Here is a 20,372-nt window from a genome sequence, read left to right as displayed (position 1 = left end):
GCCGACGAACCTTATTCCCGAAGTCCAATACCCGAAACTCTCAGTAGAGGAAATAATACCTGCCAGGGAGACGCGTGTCACTCTGTCACGACTTTGATCATAATTTGTGAGTGATCGCACTTATTGGATAAATTATAAATAAATAATGTACGCAGTCGTATCCTAAATAAGATTTTTTATAGTGCTTTCGATAGCTGGCATTTTTCACCGTTTGATCTAATTCAACATCTGATGTGGTGGAATTTTCTCAGACTGCTCATCGCAGGAGTGCGGGTTCAAGTCCCACTCCCGAGAGAAAAAGCTTGGAAGAAATGTACAACGTATAATCTTAATAGCTGTCGCCTTGTCCGTCCTGATTTAACGTTGTTTAAACTTTTCCGAAATATAAATAAAATTTTTATTATATTAGAAGTTAATCAACAAATTTTTTTTAAATAGAAAGGTAGATTATATTTCAAAGTTTAATTGCAAACCCTTTTTTTCTCCGTCCTAGTGAAGGTAATTTGTCCATTTAACGGAGCGTAACTTTCCGAAAATGATAATTAAGATGTGCAGAGATATATGTCCACCTAGTGAGGTTTCCGTCTACCAGAAGTGTCTGTTGGGAAAGGTTTCTCGTCTTATATTGCCGACTGAGTAGAAAATAAATTAGTAGAAAACTAAATTTAACGAATATTTAAGTTTAATTTGTATGTAGATGAAATTCTTCTAAACGCGTGAAATGATTTTTATAAAATTTTGTATGCGTGGTTAAATAGTTTCGAGTGTGGTCAAAATGTAAAATTTGAATAAATTTGAGAATAGGACTACTGAAATATTTTACCCTGTTCTTTCCTTAACAGGTCGGACATTGGCTTATGGGCATCGAATTGGAACGTTATATACCAGTTTTCAAAGAGCATAATGTTGAAGGTGGCGCACTGCTCTCGCTCGATTCAAAAGATTTCAAAACACTCGGTGTTGGCGGAGATGATAAACATCGACTAAAGCGGCGACTCAAAGAACTGAAAGCGAGCATCGAAAAAGAGCGAAAAGATCAAGAGCGCGAAAGGCGCGAAAGAGAGAAAGCTTTGCGTAAAGCAGAGAAAAAAGCGGCCAAAAAGAAGTAGATTTAATATAAAAAAATATATATAGATGTTGAAAAACTTAGAAAAAAATATATACATACATAGAGATAAAAAAATAAAAATATTTAAATCATTTAAAATAAAAAAATCTAGTGGAAGTAGTAGCAAATAGCAAAAATAGATAAAAAAAAACATCTATTAAAAACAAACAAAAATCTATAGTTTTACTACGGCGTAAGCAACTACCAAACACAAAAAAACAAGTAAATATGTATGCTACTTGTAAGCGTAAGCATAATAAACTTAGTAAACGAAAGAAGTGGCGAATGTAATGAAGCGTAAAAGTTGTAGAAAATGGTTTAACTTGCTTGGTTTTTTATATTTCACAACACCAATAAAATTTGAAATATTTTTTAGTACTGAGAACATAAAAAAAATTAATATAATTTAATTATTTCTACTATATGTACATTTATGTCTTTAATTAAAATTATAACCTTATATGTATGTATGTATAATTTTTTCAAATTATAATAATTAATAATTATTAATAAGTAAATTATTACAACAACTCAAATTCTATACAACTATAATATGTAGCACTATGTAATAGTAGTTTTAAATTTTAAGTAACAATTGTACGAAAATAAATTAAATAACTACAGTTGCGTGCACTAAAATAGCAGCAAAATTTATTGACTTATTTTACCATATATTCCTTTTTTATTTATTTTTCCCAATGTTAGAAAAAAAACTTGAATAAAATGTAAAACGAAAAACATGTAAACAAATTTCACAAACGCTTTGGAACAAATTTGAAAATTGCAGATGTTTTTGAAAATTTTCATGAAAATTTCGAAATTTTAATTTGAAATCTTTTACGAATATCTCGAAATTATTACATGCGTTTTCCGAAATGTTTTCAAAAAGTTTTCAAAGGAACTTTATTGGATTGTGTTATAAAAAGGGAGGAAATCCCTTTAAAATAAATTTTCGAAAAACTTCGAAAAACTATTGAAAATCTTGATGAAAATTTCGAAGTTTTTAATTAGAGTTTTCAGAAGGTTTATTGAAATTTCAGGTTCATATTACGAACCTATACTGGTTGAACTATGAAACTAAAAGCCCAAAAAATTTGTGAAAACTCTGAGAAAAAAAAATTTTGGAAACTTACGTAAACTTTTTTATAAACTTCGAATATCTTCAGCTGTCTGGAATATCACCCTGTCTCGGCTGCCGTTTTGAAAACGCTTTATCTTAAAAAACTCGAAAGACGTCCTTGAAACAATGCCCTATTCACAGCTTTTTTCAAATACGCCCTCTCTGAGGTCAAGTTCAATACGAAATTTCGAAATTTTTGTGAAGATTTTGATAAACTAAAAAATTAGGACTTTTCAAACATATTTGAAATTGGTGTAAGTACATGTCGATTGCTGAGCGGAGTATCACCCTATTTCGGCTACCGTTTCGAAAACTCCCTATCTTAGAAAACTTTTGACAGACGCCCTATTTCAGAATTTGTTTCAGAATCGCCTTATGTTAGTTGAAATTTACTTTGTGTTCACATTACCTGGGACTTTTATGAAACAAATTATGAGTTAGCGTGTTCTTCAACCGAATTCTGAGAAAGGTTGTTTTTGAAAAAAAAATCTGAAGTAGAATGTTTTGGAATAATATACTGAGATAAGCGTTTCCGGACTCAGCCGTCTATAATTATCGTTATGCAATTACGCAATGCAAAACAATTGTTACAAACTTCGGAAAAATGCGAGACATTTTTAAAAATCTTTTTGAAAATTTAAATGTTTTTTTATAATTTTTACGAAATTTGTAGGTAGCAACATCAATTAATTGTATTAAAACAAATTACAAGCTTAAAGTGTCAAAATTTACATAAATTTTCGCATTTTTTTTTTTAGTTATGCAAAGTTTGTATGAAAGAAAATTTAAGAGACAATTCGGAAAAAATTGCCAAAAACTATCGCGAATTTTGAGATATTTCAAACTAAAAATTCGAAATAATTTTCAAGTTTTTTGAGTATCTACTTTTATAGTTCCATCAAATTAGATCTGGCAAAGTAGATCTAATTTGATGGAACTACAAAAGTAGATACTCAAAAAACTTGAATTATTTCGAACTTTTTATGAAAGAACTTTTCGAATTTTTCGAGAATATTTTCGAAATTGTTTTGAACATGTTTGAAAAAATATACACGAATTTTGAGATAGTTAAATGTTTCGAAATTTTCATCAATGTTTTTAAAATCATCTCGAATTTTTTCGAAAATGTTTTTACAGCAAGTTTAGGTATCTTTCGTTATTTAATCCAACAAACTTCACGAATTTATGATTTGTTTTAACTTTTTTGATATTGTTATTTCGGTATGAAATCCAAAAAAAAAAAAAAAAAATAAATAGCAAATGAAAATACCTGATAAAATTTGTGAATAATTTCCGCTGCTATTTTTATGCTCTCAGCTGTAAACATTTCATATATGTATGCATGTAGTAGTAGTTTTAGTCACGTAATGTGTGAGAAATATGAACGAACGGCGTGCAGCAGCGAAATTGAAAATTTGAAGCGAAAATTGTAATAACTTAATATTATAAATAAAATTTAAAATTATTTGACGAAATGATTTTGCTGCACAAATATTAGCGGCTACACATTACTTGCTGCAAGAAGCCAAAACAAATTAATGCAACGGAAACTATTATTGGCAACAACCGAAAAATAGTAAGAAAAAACAAAAAAATACAACTAAACACAATGGACTGATTTTATGGATAAATGAATTAATTTAAATATATGAAAGAAGTAAACAAAAATAAATAACCTTACGAACACTAAAATATGAAATAAGTATAAAAACATTTATACTTAATTAACAAAAAAAAAAAAACAATATTTTTAAATCCAAATAACTAGTACATACTGCATAAGGAAATTTAAACTAAAAACAAATAAAATAAAAACAAACAAGTATGTATTTAATAACAATGCCCATTATGAAACACTTAAATACTTTTTTTAATACAAAGGTAATTCATCTAAAGACGCGAGTTCGTCGCAAAATATACAAATCTCGTATACAAAAAATTTGTTTATACACAAAGGCGTTTCCGTGTTTAGATGAATGCACACTAATTTTGCATACCAATTAAAATTCACTAAATTGATGCTAACAATGGCAATGCAATACAGAATTTAGCTAATAACACTTCACCAAATCAAAAAATCGCCTGAGTGACAAATCGATGTCTCAATGGAACATCACCACATCTCGGATGTCAATTCGCAAACATCCTATCTCGGAATTTCGTCTCAAGAACACCCTACCTCCGAGTTTGTTTGAAGAACAAGCTTTGTGTCTGTTGTTGTTGTTGTTGCGATAAGAACACTCCCCGAAGGCCTTGGGGAGTGTTATCGATGTTGATGGTCTTTTCCCGGATGCAGACCGGTACGTTCCTGTACCAAGCCCGATCATCTCGGAAACGATTTGTTATGACCACATGCGACCGTCTTGGCCATATCGCCCTCCCACCCCCTAGATCCATTAGGAGTTCGGGGTCGCCAGAGCCTCGGCTGTTAATGAAACAGGATTCGCCACGGATAGGTCAGGTTGACAATTGGGTTTGGAGAAGCTGTATATTGCGCTGGCAACCTGAAAGGGTTGCGCTACACAACCCCTTGAATCTGCCATTCTAGTCGCCTCATACCTACCGCGGGTATATTCTGACCCCCTAACCCGCTGGGGTGTGCCTCACCTTAAATGTACTGAATTTATGTTGTTATAGGGCGTTTTTCATCCAATCAGTAAAATAGGGCGTTATTCAATGAAATTTCCACATAGTTCAAATGTTTGTTGGGATAGTGGCAGCTCAGGGGTTTAACCTATCGTATTCTGCGGAGAAAGGAAAGTAATCATGTTCGGTAAAATCAACCAACGTTGTGTGGTGGTAGCATGCTCGCCTTCCACATCGAATAGTTGGGTTAAAAGTTCGGAAAAAGCAACATCAAATACTAAACACCGGCAGTGGTTTGGCAAACAGCACAAAGCATGTAGCTCCCATCTCGCCAATTTGTAGGAACCATTAAAAAGTAGCGCCCCAAGTATTTATATTTTCAACCAAGTTAGGAGTTTATTCTGTGTTTCACTTTTCTGCATTATTAGTCCTGCTTTATGCTAATGGCAGTGTCAAATCGATCCTACTCGTGCTTGCGTGGTAGCGAAATCTTCTGAGTTCGTAAATTCGTTCCCCCAGCGACCAAGGCAGCTTCTATGGAAACCTTGCAATAAGCTGAAGTAAAGTTTCTTGCACCATAGAAGATTATAGAATCTGGGTCAGATTCTATGAATGCTATTAATTAACTTATATTCTTACCGTTGGTCATGGGCTTCTCGAAAATGGCTCCAATTGAAAAGCTTGCTGCCTACCATGCCACAGCTATTTCGTAGAGCTGCAGCTTTCTGTTTGTTGATCACTACCATCATACTAATGCTACGTCTATTGGCTTGCGCCAATTGGAAGCACCAAGCGTGGTCGAGTCTTTCTCCAACTGCCTATCCCAATTCAGTGGAGGTCTCCCCCTTTCTCTGCTTCCAAACTGCGTTGTCGACTGAAATACTTTCTTGGCCGGTGCGTCTTGGTCCATTCGCATAACATGACCTAGCCCCATTGGGTTTTTATTCGCTGCACTATCGTCATATATGGGTAAATGACAGGACCATAAACCTTCTCTCGACATCATCCATAATTCCGAGTCATACATCAGGACAGGTATGATGAGCGACTTGTGGAGCGTGATTCTTGTTCGCCTAAAGAGGACTTTACTTTTCAATTACTCTGTGCAAAGTAGCACCTGGCAAGAATTATTCTCAGTTTGATTTCTAAGCTGACCTTGTTTTTGATGTTAATGCTGGTTCCCTAATAAATTAAATCCTTCCGTTGTCTGAAATTTATATCCGTTGCTGTTGTGTTTGTAGCGATAAGGACACTCCCCGAATGCTTTGAGAGTGTTATCGAGATTGATGGTCCTTTGCAAATCGGGTACGTTCCGGTAACAAGCACCATCAAGGTACTATCACGACCATCTCCGGAACGATTTAGTATGACCACATGAAACTTTTTAGCCCATACCGCCCTCCTACCCCCTAGCTCCATAAGGAGATTGGGGTCGCCAGAGTCTTGGCTGCTAAAAAAAAGTGATTCGCCACGGGTTGGTGATTTTGACATTGGGCTGGAGAAGCTATAAATTGCGCTGGCAACTCAGTGAAATTTTATTAAGGTATCAATCTAAGCCATTTGATATTCTCTCAATCCCGTAGAGAGCATCTTAAAATTTCTGCTCCACGATACGTTTTTCTATTTACATTGAAGTTCAAATGCCGTAATAATTTTTTTCTTCTAAATTTTTTTCGAAACCTTTCTTCTAAATTGTTGCATTGTCGTAGAGTTTTATCTAAAAATATTTCGTCAACGAGAATTGTACTTAAATACAGTGTTCTCATTTTAGTTAATAAATAAGATATAAATAAAATTGAATTGTAATTACAAAAACACTTTTAGATGCTAAAGCTTTAAAGAGTTTTTGTTTTAAGTTTAAAATTTAAACTTTTAAAAATACATAACTCGAAGTATGTATGTATGTAAGCGTATGAATACAACCCTCACAACATATGAATGGATATGCTATGTTTGTACATAACATAAATGTCTATGTTTATAACTCATTCATACTAATTATTGACTAATTTTTTTATGTATAAGTATAAACGCATACTTTTGTAACCGAGTTGCAGAAGAACACCGTGTTTTTAACAAAATTTCATCATTGCATGTCGACCTGCAGCTTACAATAGCAGAGTTTTCGAATTGTTCATCAATTAAATTCCAAAAATGTTTCTATAAGTATTCGTTTTCGTTTTTCTATTCTGTTATTCGGTTACAAAAGTATGCGTCTAATACATGTATATATGTATGTATGGTTGTTTGTTTGTGTTCGATTCACATTTTCTTTCATTTAACTTTAGATTTGTTTTAATAAGAAGTATGTACCTATGAATTAATTTATTAACATATGCTGATTTTCTTTTGTTTCAACATTTTATATACATTTTTTGTTTATTTAGTAATCTTTTGTAATAATTAAACTGAAGACATGAATTGAATTATTAATGTCTTATATGATGTGTATTATATACGATTAACTTAGTTTTGATTTACTTATTGTTTTATTGTTTGATTACGATTTCCGAAAAAAAAAGTTGAGTTTTGAAATAAATAAAAAATAATTTTTCAAACAAAAATGATTTTTTAATTGTATGATGGAGACACAAAAATTTGATTTTTGTGAAACAGTTTTTTTACGATTGTTTGTACTTTTCGGAAATTTTTAATATACATATATTTATTGTTTTTTTGTAGGTTTTGTTTGTTTTATAACGTTATTGTTGTCGGCGTTTCTTTTTGTGTTGCTTTTGTTGGAAATAATTTAACAAACAATTTTTCAGACGAATAAGAAAAAAATTATTCGTTTGTAAGACGTAATACTTATAAAACTGGCGATCTCGAAATTTATTCGTAAAATTCGAAAAGTGAAAATTTCGAAATTTTTTTTCAGAATTTCGAGAAACCTTTTGAGTATAAATTTCGTATGAAAGAAAATCTAGAACATCATCAGAAAAAAAGTTTCGAAACTCAGACGGAATTTAAGAGATTTCTAACTTGTTCTTCATCAAACTAATAGATTGAAGTACAAAACTGCTTACTGAAAATGTTTCTGAAAAATGAATAAATCTTTAAAAGTTTTTATGAAGACTTAGGCTGTGTGCGAGTTGACCTAAGTTTCTACCTAAATAGGGAAACAACCTAAATCACTGGAAATTGTCGGTAATGCAGTGCAAAATCATGATTCAATCACAAGAGGTTTGCTCGACGGACACATTTTTTGACAATTGCAGCCATTTTGCTCCCAAATCGAATTGACATCCGTTAACTGTGATGTTTCTTAGCGATTTTTCGAAAAATATTAGTAGTAGAAATAGGAAGCAATTAGTTTACAAATACCCGATAAGTACTGAATTCCATAGTTCCTAAGAACATTTTTTTAATTTTATGATGAATTTATTAACTATGCCATGATCTATTAGTGTGGCTCAACATAAGTTTTATGAAAAGTACCAAGGAATCGTTCACTTTCGATTCACGTAAAAATGTCATTAGTAAATAATGGAGATGCCATAACGAAATATACTCATTGGGCATGTTAACTTATTCAGGTAAACGTCTAGAACAGGAGTATACTGCTAATACGCGTCCAAAACGACCGAGAGAGGTGACCTTGACAACAATAATCCTAAGGCGGAAAAGAAAAATTGTATCTCTGTCCGGAGATATTTTTTCAGTTGAAGTTGGCAATTGTCATGTAGTTGTTGGAATGTTTTTGTGCACTGAAAAAGATTTTGTATACGAAGGGATTTTGCACGCATTTAATTTTGATCCCACCTCATTAGTGGACCGGCTAGGGTAATTTTTTATAAGCTCACCTGAAGGCCGCCAACGCAACCCGGGGTCATTTTTCGCTTTTTCGTCAATATCTTTTGAACGATCTAAAATTTTTATTTCCGCCTTCGAATTATTGTTATCGAGGTAAATACGTATTCCGAATATTCTAAATTAACGGTTTATCCGGAACGCTTCCATAAATACTTAACGGAGAAGAGCTTGCCGAAATTTCAGAATAAAAAGGTGAATACTTCCTGTGTAGCAGGACCGCACAAAAGCTTAACTCTTCTGTCAAAGTCAAAGTAGGAATATAGAGTAAGACAATAAGCCTTTTCTTTTATATTTGTTTTTGTCACTTCATTGCGGCTGCTGAGTAGCGTATCACCCCATGTCGGCTGCCTGTTCAAAATCATGCTATTTCAAAATAGTTTTCAAAAATTTCCCAATTCAGGATTTGTCACAAAACCGCCCTATATTAGAGTTAGATTGAAGGACGCTTCTTATGATAAAATGCATTGAACTTATGCTCATGTAAGGAGTTTTGGAAACAAATTTTGAGATAGCGCATTTTTGAATAAAATTCTAACGTACGGAATTCTTCAAACAATTTCTGAAAGAATGACCAAACCAGCATAACTTTATCAATTCACGAAATATTTAGTAGAAAATTAATTATTTCCCCCAAAACCTGTTGGCATTTACAAATTTATTATCACTACTAATATACTACTAAAGATACTTGTCTACTACAATTTCACTGAAGGGGATTGAATTATTCCCCGATTTCCTTACTTCGTAAAAGCAACCCGTCCAGATTTTTCAATTTGGGAGTGTCAAAGATCTGTCATCATTGAAGAACAAACCTCTAGTAATTGAATCATGGTGCAAAATAAAAATTTAGAATTTTTATGAGCATACTTTTCAACCTAAATTCAAATGTCAAATTTCAAAAACAAAAATATTGATTCAATATTCTATATGTAAATATGCTCTTGTCCATTCAATTTAAGTAAATCATAGATCATAGAGCGATGGTCTCTGCTGCGATTAAGGTCCAATCGATTGTACGTGATGGTGAGCTCAAATTTATTCAAGCTGATGTTGGCGTCACAAGAATTGGATCCTTCTCAAATATGGAGCACAATCTGAAGATGTTTGGCAACCAAGTGCACTAATTGACCTAAGGAAGTTATTGGAGGCCCACCAACATCACAGTATTGAATTCGATATTGTGGAAAATATCATTGTGCATGTGCTTCACTATGTCCGGAAAAAAGCCTTATAAAACGGAGCCACTGCATTTTCTTGTAGTGCTATCTTGGGATAGGTACTTACCGCAGACCCTAATTGACCTCTGTTCTTTTTAAGCATGAAAACGCGTCAAAATTACCAAATTTTTCGTATTGTTATTATTTTCTTAACAGAAATAAACAAATTAGGTTTTCAAATCAACTCGCACAGTTTTGACAGCTTTTTCCTAAATTGTTGCAGTGCTGGAAAGTTCCAGTGGAATTTTAGTTTAGGTACCTAAAATTTAGGCGAACTCGCACCCAGCCTTAGTTTATTGGATAATTGATGTATGTATATTGGAACGATTTTCCGTCATCCCTTGTCAAATTTGGGTTAGGCGTTGTACCATCTCAGTGTACCTGTTTGTTTGAATAATTTCTGTTATACGATTTGTTCAAGTATTTTTTTTTTCTAAATGAATGAATTATCAGTAATTGCTTCAATAATTTTTGATTCGATTATTAAACTGAATATAATTTTTAAAATTGGGTTTAAGTTAATATTTGGGGTATTCTCGTGAGCCAGTCTATCAGTTCATCTTGTCATAGATTTATATTTCTTACACCGTTTACAAGAAAAAAAACACTAGAAAAATTAAGCTCGACTTAACGTTGATTCACAACAGAAATAGCTTACCGCGATTTACTCCGACCAAATTAAGGTGGAGCTTCTTTTCCAATTTGTGTCCAGGTACTTTTAATTTCTTCTTTTAAGAATTGACCGGAGCTGTATTTTTTTAACGACTTCTTAAATTGAATTGATGGACTTAACTTTTCGTGGACTTGAACCCGGCTTTACTTGACAGTTTTCTTGGTGTAACATGTAGACACTTGACTTAATTTCTTTTTGTATTATTGTTCTTTCAACATAGCTGTCGTCAGATCTTTTTTCCCCCTCTGTATGATTATTTCTGTTTCTTTCACCTATTGAAAGAATTTTAATAATTTCATGCTTAATTGTTATCAGTTCGTTTTGCTAAGTTGTCAAATAAATACCAATCCTCAGATAACTTCGCCGTAATTCCCTTGCAATGCTTTAAAATCAAACTGAAAGCCTTGTCTCGCTTTCTTGCCATTTATATGGCCTGCTATTGCTATCTCATCTGCTTCTATACGCGTCTGGATTATTCACGTATTACATTCTCTAACATTTCTCTGATGTACCGTTTCAATGAAGGGACGACAATCATTGTTTTTTTTTTACTTAAAGCTACTTTTAAAAACAATTTTTTTTAGTATTTAAGTACTTTAAACTTTTTTAAAAGATTTGAGAAATTAACAAAATTTCATTCAATAAGTAAAAAAGATTTAGAAAACACTTTTAGGAAAAAAAGTTTTTTTTGTTTGTGTGCAAGCATCGTTTGCATACTGAAAACACCATTTTTCATACTTTCAAATGCTATGCGAATATGAAAAAAATGTGCTTTCACTTAAAAAATTGCCAACTCAACTATTGCGCGTTTTAAAACTGAAACCTTGTAAAAAAAAGTTGTTTGTAAAACGTCTTTTTTTTGATAGCGCACCAAAATGCTCTACAAAAAGTTATTAGTATACTCAAATTAAACAAAAATCTTAATAGTTTTAAATTAATTTAATCAAAACATAAAAACAAAAAAAAAAAAAAAAAAACAAAACATAAACATCTTAAAATTCAAATCTGGCATACATGCATTTGTGCGTATGCGCATGCGTGCATGCCAGTCTAGTGCAACTTCACCACATGTGCATTAGTCATTGAAAAGTCTAAATGCTCTTAGTAAAGCTTTCTAAAAGCTAGCCTAAAAACAGTGCCAAATTAAACACAAAAACAAAAATCGTACAAAAAAGTTCATTGAGGGTATTCACGAAGTATGTAGGCATATTTTCTTTTTTTCTTTTAATTTTTTTATAAAAATTTGTTTATCATATATTTTCGTATTAATTTCTCTTACCATAAATTATATCATTCAAAGTTTATGTAAACGGAATGCAAAAAAAAAATATAAATTTTTCAATTCATAATAAAATTTTGTGTATATTTAATTAGCGAGACATGCTCATATTGCTTTATACAATTGTTTTTTGTTCTAATATCAATAACAAAATTTTGCTTAAAGATATTTTATTAAACTCTGTTAATTTGCTTATAATTTATTTATTTCTTAAAACTGATATAAGCTGTGAATACCCTTATATGATATTTTGTTTAATTTATAGCCTTTTTTCAATATAAAAATTTGTATCGATAGTAATCAATAAAAGTTTTTGCTCGTAAAAATATATTTTTTTCCTTATAATTTTTACTGATATAAATCTTAAAATTAAACACGCACGCCTTAATATCTTAAAAAATAAATTAATTAAAAAATCAAAATATTTTATACTAAATTCCCAAACACAGAAAAAAATCGATTGTAACTTTTTTACTCAATATAAATGCAACAAATAATTACACATTCATAAATACACGTTCGTGCCTTTCATTGTGTAAACCGTCCCACACTTGAGAGTTCAACAAAAGCTCTTTTAAGCAATTTTTAAAGAATTGCAATCCAAAATATTTAAAAATTTGCCTTGAATTATAGCAAAAAAGAAAGCTTATAACATATAGCCAGAAATTCTCAGCGCACAATAAATCCGTTTTCTTGCCTTAATAGTTGCTGAGAATTTACAATTTAAAATTCACGCCTATTACATCTACCGAGTGTACATAAAACTACGACATATATTTGCTGTGTGTATATAAACCTTTATACTGTGTAAGTGACTTATCGATATCTCTTTAGCTTCTGCGTCTGCGTAAACTACAGTTTTGTCGATTATCAGCTGTACCATTATCGAAGGGTCTATTGTAATAGATTACACGTCTAGTTGTTAGTCTACAAAACGCTTGTTTCGAAGAAGTTTTTATAGAGAGATCATCTCTCACTTAGGTCGATAGTCGGTCACTTGGCGATATGGGAGTTTATAAGTTGCGTCGTTGAGTTGGCAATCCGTCGATAGGAAAGTCTAAGCTTTGCATAGCACGCTTTATTCACTTTTTTTTATTCATCCCTATCATGATTGCTACTAAAAGATCATACAAGCGAGTCTCGGTTGTTGTTGTTGTATTAACGATAAAGACACTCCCCGAAGGCCCTGGGGAGTTGGTGTTGATGGTCCTTTGCCGAATATAGATCCGGTACGCTCCGGTAACAAAGCACCATTACGCTACTAGCTCGACCATCTCGGGAACGATTTACATGACCACATTAAACCTTCAAGCCATCCCTCCCTCCCCACCCCCTAGTTCCATGAGGAGCTTGGGATCGCCAACGGCTCGTCTGTTAATGGAACAGGATTCGCCGCGGGTAGGTGAGGTTGACAATTGGGTTGGAGAAGCTATATATTGCGCTGGTAACCCCCTGTGAGGGTTGCGCTACACAACCCCTTGAGTCTCGGTTAAGTCGTATTACCGGCTATAAGCTGAACTGTCAAAAAAAATTTATGCGATTTTTCAAGTTGGGCACAGCCGCTTTGGTGGGCAATCGATAGTCGTGATAGCGATTATATAACATTTTCTCTAGTATAAATTTTCTCTGTTGTATTAAATACGTCCTTGAAATTTTATAAAATTTCTCATATTTTTTTATTAATTTTAAGTTGATTAGTTAACAATATCCTAACGCCCCACATTCATAGAAAATAAAAAAAGTTTATAAAATGAAATTTCCGTACAAAGTTCTAATTATAGAAGCTGTACAAACCTATATCAAGGGAAATAAATAAGCTTTGTATTTTATTGAGCTTTTAGTTTGATTAAATATAAGCGAAAGCCCTCAATTCTTCCTCTGACGCGTTTCGGTGACTTTTTGCACCTTCATCAGGGAATCTTCTATATATATTGAAGAAGCATTAAAAATGCCTGTTGCTTATTAGCGATGAAAATTGTTTTATGTTTTGTTAAATATATGTATAAGACTCACTGAGGAAGGTACAAAATAGCACAGATGTATTTCTCAATCTCACAAAAGATGTTGAAGCGAAGATGACTATCACAGTATTCCATAGAATTTTTTTTTTAGAATATTTATGGTCGCCTTCGTGGCCCCAAAGGCCAATATGTGATTTACGCAGATGTGTGAGCATTTTTTTAATTTAATTGACACGCCAGTCGCCAACTGGCGCCAATTGGTCACACTAAGGCTTTTAAATCGTCCACCTGGCCCTTCCTGCAGAGTGGGGCTGCCATCTTCCTCTACTTCCATAGGCGGGTTCCGATAAAAAGACTTTCTTAGCCGGAGCGTCATCTGTCATTCGCATAACATGGCCTAGCCAGCGCAGTTGCTGCGTTTTAATTCGCTGGACTATGTTGATGTCTGCGTAAAGCTCGTACAGCTCATCGTTAAATCTTCTTCGGTACTCGCCATCGCCAACGCGTGGAGGTCTATAAATCTTTTGAAGATTTTTTCTCGCGAACACTCCCAAAGTCGCTTCATCTCGAAATTATGGCTGCCAACAGTAGCGTGGTTGCCAAGGCGCATATGCGGTCACTCTCGATGACAGCAAGTACTTCGTTTTGTCCTCATTCGCCATCTAACCCATCTTTACCGCTTCTTTTTCCAGTTTGGAGTAAGCAGAACTAACGGCTTGGGTGTTTAAACGATTTCATCAAGTGCAGGCAATAAATTTAAACTGATTCTACCATCATTTTTTTTTTTGCAAAATCTATCATAAATAAAAATTTTGAAGTACGAACCCTGCTCGTTTATCTGTTGAGCAACGAAATATCTCATCTCAAAAAGCAAATTTGAAAAATCCGTCTTTACCCTCAATACAGAGCAGTTAGCCTTTCAGCCCTTCCAGGCAGCAATCATCTTTTCAATTGCAATGTGGAACCTAAGCCTCTAACAGCCGCATACGTATGGTTTAACGCTGTTGAAACTGCTACTTTCCTTGAACTCTGGTTAGAGGGTTTTGATGACGAGTTTTGAGTGGTCGCACCTATTGAATGGTGCGAAACACTGTTAACATAATAAAAACTCTGTACTTCATTTAAACAGTTGAATAACGAAGTGAAAGTCGTTCGCTATTCAGATGTCTTTTGGTACTAAGTTTCCGATGACGTATTAGCAAACTCGCCTTTAGGCGCCTTTTACGTTGTAAGATGTTATCAATTATATTTTTTTTTTTTGGCTATTTTAAATAACTTAATTAATTTATATCTTAAATTGTTCCATTTTCATTTTGCGTTCATCGCAATGATAAATCAAATACATATATATATACATATTTCGAAAACTGTATTATTATTAACTTTGGTGTTAGCTTCAATAATATGCCTGCCAAATCTGAATTTATGGATATTTTTAATTTATCTATATATTTCTATTTATAATATAGATATTAATTAATTTTTTGTTTTTGTTGTATTCATATTAATCATGATAACGGCAATTTAGTATAATGAAATATTCTTAGCCATATATTATATATTATAATATTTAATTGCAAAGTGCAGCCAATAAAAAATTTCATCTAACGTAAATTTATATAATAAAATGCACTAAAAAGAGATTTTTAAATTAAACGAAAAAATAAAAAATGATATAACTACCGAAGATGATTAAATTGAGATAAGTTTGTATGTGTGTGCAACTTGACTAAGAACATGTATTAACATTTATTTTAGCAAACAAATTTTCGTAAATTTTGATCCTGTTCAGGATTGTCACGATGTCGAATGCAAACTATCGATACTTAACTCATTTCAATTAACGTTCTTCAAATATTGAAGCGAAAGCATCGTTAAAATCAATTTTTCTATTAGTAATAGGGATGTTAAATCTAATCAAGGGGAACCCTTTTGAAAGCTTAAGGCATCAGAGAATGCAGTGCATTGGGACTTGGGGGGCAGTTCGCGATTTGTGAAGAGATAAAATAAAATAAAAAATGTCATTCATTACTTCATAGAATTATATCTTTTCAAAAAGAGCTTTAGATAAGTCAAATGTACTTCAGAAAACATCAAATGTACTTCAGAAAGTGTATAATGTACTTTCGATAGTATTAAATTTATATTACTATTGCTTCCATTATACATTTAAAAAATATATATACATATATATTAATGCGGTTCTTAAGTACATTTGATAAATTCTGAAGAACTTTTCATTCTTTTCAAATTACATTTGTTACATTCTAAAATAGATTTGATAATTATAAAGTTCATTTGATGCCTTCGAAAGAACATTTGACTATTAAAAAGACCAAAAATTGCTTTCTAAAATTGAACTGACGTTTTCTAAAACTAAGTTCATATTCACAAAAGTACTGTTGGAAGAGGTCTAGTATTTCCCCCCGTTTTCTACGATATTTCTCGGGATATAACCCAATGCTGGTCGTACGTAGCTATGCACTTCGTTTATATCCTTTTTCGGAGCTTTTCCTTCATTGATTCTCTTCAATGTCGCTGTATCGGGTTACTTAACAAAGGAAAATATTAGTAAGCTCTATAAATGTTAGTAATGCTCGATACCTTCGCACGATATCCGATTTTATCGCGTTAGATTCAAATGCCTTTAAGGCAGTTTGGCTGTCAACAAACGTCTTAAGATTGGTATCTATCACTTTAATGTCATTCAGCAGCTTACTGATCCATCTATGGCATACGCTTACGTCCGGAACAAAATAGCAAAAGTCAGAAATTTGTTACAACTGATGCAGATGCAGCGAGTGCAACGCAGCTCCGGTTCTCGGAAAAGTCTATGTAATGTGTAACGCCCATACTCATTGCCTACGCCATTTTCCCATTTCTACCTCCAAACATGCCTTAAGTTCTGTACCTGGAAATCAACAACATCGTTTAATCGACCCCTTGTCATGTCGACCAATATCTTTGTGTGCCTGTAGTAATCTGTACCACAGCTTAACACCATATCTGCGCTCCTCTTTGTAGTAGACATCACAAGAATTTATAGGTTTTGTGTGTTTAAGGCATGGGTGTTCAAAAATTAAAAGGGATTCCCCTTTCGCATATGCAATTAGAGCACAATTGTGCTATGGAATGTAGGCGCCTGGTTTAAGCGTAGTAGCACCCTCGAAGCTTTTTTCGACAGTAAGACATATCTTAAAAAAATAAACAAATGCAAGGCGCGATAACCTCCGAAGAGATTTTAGACGGAGCTTGCCTTTCAATTTGCGTCATGCTCCTAATAGTTTTTCTCCGACTCCGAACGGCGAATTTTCATTGATAAACTTTTCATAGAAGAAATATACTCGCAGTGCTTGCCAAATCACTGCCGAGGGGCGACCCCGCTTAGAAAAACTGGCTTTCTAAATTTTCGATGTTGCTTTGACAGGGAGTTGAACCCACGATCTTCTTTGTAGTAGGCAGAGCACGCTACCACCATACCACGGCGGCCGCATCTTATTCGGATATTAATCCGGTTCGTTTCGGTACAATTACCTCAGGATACTACTTAACTTTGGTAAGAACGAAGAAGTATAGTATTCACACCTTATTCCTTTTACTCCCTGGATAACATCAATTAGCCTGAAATTAATTCCCTTATTTAAGGATCGAGCAATCCTGATACATGAAGTCACAGTAAATTGTACATTTACGAAAAACGATAGGATGACTCGATGGCTCTCAAAAAAATTTCTGGAATATGAGCATCAGCGTAGTGGGTTCCAGTCAGAAGCCCGTTTGCAGCTGCACCTCTTGTTAGGCATTGGATGTCAACTTGTAGTCTTTTTCAAACCTCCTAAATCTTTGCGCAAATCGGGGTGACATTTTAGTAACCTTTTTTTGTACCCATACATCCGGAAAAGGCGCTTGTCCTAACCTTGGTATGGCTGCTCTACTTAATCAGTAATTCTCATAGCGTTAGAAGCAATTTTAAATACACTACACTAATAAAAACAACTAAACATATTTAATAAATATTGAGTAATTGCTTTCGGCGCAGTAGACGGTTTTATAGAGAGCGCGAGAAAGAGAGAGTGGATGAGAAACAAAAAATTATTAAAATGATAATCAGTAAGCAATGTCAGGATGAAATCGATTTTGAACTAGGACACAGCTACATTTCACCCTATTAGCGGTCTTGAGATATGCAGGAAGGTAGAGCTTTAAAATGGGAGCTTTTTTGGTTACTAAACTTTCGAAGCTTTAGAATTGCCCGAAGGTTTTTGGTTTTAGATGAAACTTAATTTAGACCTGCCACTTTTGCTACTTAATTGGAGCCTTTCCTATGTGCATCAACGGGATTGAAATGGGTAAACCTTAAAGTTCATTTTAAATCGCACTGAACTTCTCGACTCGTCACAAGCTTCTTGTGTCAACGTGTTTAGCGATTTTAAGACTATTTTTGTTTTACAATAAAACCGTCTCTACCGTGACTATACTCACGATCAAATATTATATAATCTATAAGTGAAAATAATGATAATTACTAGAGTAATACACACATAAACCAAATTAAATAAATGTATTTAAGAGTACTATTAAATATTAATAATTCTTAATCATTTTATGTATCCGGAGCTAAGTATTTATGTAAGTCCAAAAATATTAATAAAAAGTAATAAGGAAAATATATAAACCACATTTAACATACATGTTTTTTTTTAATATTTCGGCAGTATAGCGTAAAATCTACGATGTCTTTGGAACCTGGGTGATCGAGTTGAGCACGCCGTGTTTCAACTTTGTCTCAGAAACTCACATAGCCCTTAAAAAATAGAAGAGATGATGTATCTTTATATATATATGATCTATCTTTATATATAAAAATCACGTGTCACTATGTTTGTCCGCGATGAACTCCTAAACCACTGAACCGATTTTGAATTTGTTTTGCGCCCCGTGTGTAGTTTGATCTAACTTGAAATATAGGATAGGTTATATATCAATTTATGTTCGCAATATTATTTTATTGCAATTTTTTTTAAATGTTCATACGTAATAATAAAATGTTACGTATACGCAGCGGCACTCATATTTTCAGGTGGTGCGGATATACTTCCGTGTAATTGCTTGGTGTTGAATTAAACAACCTGCTTATCAATAAAAAAATATTATAGCGAATGATAACAAGTATAGCACATCACCAGGCCCGCCGAGAGGGTGTGAGTGGGGGATTACCGCTTGACCCGGGGTTTCTGAGGGGGCCCGCGATTTAGAAGTACTAAGACATTTTTTTAATTCAGGAGAGTCTTTAGTTGTTCCATGTGCAATTTTTAAGCCGAATTTCAAAAGCAATGAATATCTGCATTTCGTTTTAATATTATAGTGAAGTGTGAAAAATAAAAATCTATATACATATATACAAGGAAAGGCTAAAATGTGTGTTAGTTGGTCGCCGGTGTTTGAAGAGATGCGTCAGTCGATTTTGTTCAAACGTGGATCAGGGTACCTCTAGAATGTGCTTATAGAATATGGATAACAAATGAAAGCTGTTAATGAGTGCTTTAGTAGAGGGTAATTTCCATACCCCTGGGTGACTAGGGTCTCGATATATAGGCCAAAACGTGGGCCCGTGAATGCCTAGACAGTTTATACAATATGGATATCAAATGAAAGCTGTTGATGAGTGCTTTAGTACAGAGTAATATATTATACCGCTAGGTGACTAGGGTCTCGAGAGATAGGCCAAACGTGGATCCCGATACCCCTAGAATGTGTGGGTAATATGGATATCAAATTAAAGCTGTTGCTGAGAGCTCTAAAGTAATTTTCATTGTGATATTCGATTTAGTCGCATCAACCTTACAAAGCTGATAAATATGCATGCGAAGCCGAAATAAGGACATGAATTAATAATACCCGCATACCTATTTACATACGTCCGATTCGATTTGCCTGAAATTTGGTATATAAACTTGCCGATATTAGTGTTTACGATCCTTTTTTCCACCAGAGACGGACTGGTACTGGGATTAGGACTAGGACTGGAACTGAGACTCGGAGTGGGACTGGGACTGGAACAAAAGAGAAAGACTGAGAGAGAGATAGAATGAGACGAAGATGGAGATAGATGAAGCGAAAAAGACGGAGGGAGGAGTGAATAAAAGGATTAGGAAAAAGTGAAGAGGGGGAGGGCAGAGTTAGACGGAAAAAGCTTTTTAAAATGTATGCAGGTAGGCCAACTTTAGGGTAGAACAACGTCTGCCTGGTCTGCTAGTATGTTATAATTAATAATAGTATGTCATACCCACATATAGATTTTGGTTGAAGAAAGTTAAGACGTGCGCTCAGGTGTCTCTGAACATCGCTCTCAGTACTCCCCAAACAAGTTTTTATAAATTGCAATAACCCTGAGTCTATATGACCTAAACCAATTATATTTGGTATATGGATCATGAATGGAGCTGGAGGTTTTAGAAGAGTAAGCAGGCCCACTTTCCTCCCATTTGAAGTTATTTCGGGAGCATCTTATGACTACACTGTAGGAAAAAATTTCTAGTTCAAAGCTGGTGCGCTTCAAGTGCATTCGGAATCTCTACTAGTTTGCCACTGTAACTCTTTGACATGCCTTCAACT

At 33.7% G+C, this 20,372-nt stretch overlaps 1 protein-coding gene and 1 long non-coding RNA gene across 11 annotated transcripts in view; one reads left to right on the top strand and one right to left on the bottom strand.

The window, feature by feature from the left end:
- The window catches only part of Spn (Spinophilin), a 420,033-nt gene extending 408,342 nt beyond the window's left edge, over positions 1-11,691 (top strand). For all 9 annotated transcript variants that reach the window (XM_067786891.1, XM_067786895.1, XM_067786894.1 and 6 more), the window contains one exon: positions 843-11,691. In XM_067786891.1, coding sequence (XP_067642992.1) covers positions 843-1,109 — 267 coding nt within the window. In that variant the 3' untranslated portion in view covers positions 1,110-11,691. The remainder of the gene's footprint in view (positions 1-842) is intronic.
- Positions 1-20,372, bottom strand: part of LOC137251908 (uncharacterized) — a 65,320-nt gene that overhangs the window by 28,351 nt on the left and 16,597 nt on the right. The window contains exon 2 of one of the 2 annotated variants that reach the window (XR_010953391.1): positions 18,448-18,561. The exons of the other annotated variant lie outside the window; for it this stretch is intronic. This is a non-coding gene — a long non-coding RNA (uncharacterized lncRNA). The remainder of the gene's footprint in view (positions 1-18,447; positions 18,562-20,372) is intronic. 2 annotated transcript variants of the gene reach the window in all.

Source organism: Eurosta solidaginis, chromosome 5, assembly GCF_040869045.1.
Source record: "Eurosta solidaginis isolate ZX-2024a chromosome 5, ASM4086904v1, whole genome shotgun sequence".
NCBI classification, from domain to species: Eukaryota; Metazoa; Arthropoda; class Insecta; order Diptera; family Tephritidae; genus Eurosta; species Eurosta solidaginis.
Note: the sequence above shows the minus strand (reverse complement) of the source record. Positions and strands in the feature narration are given on the sequence as shown.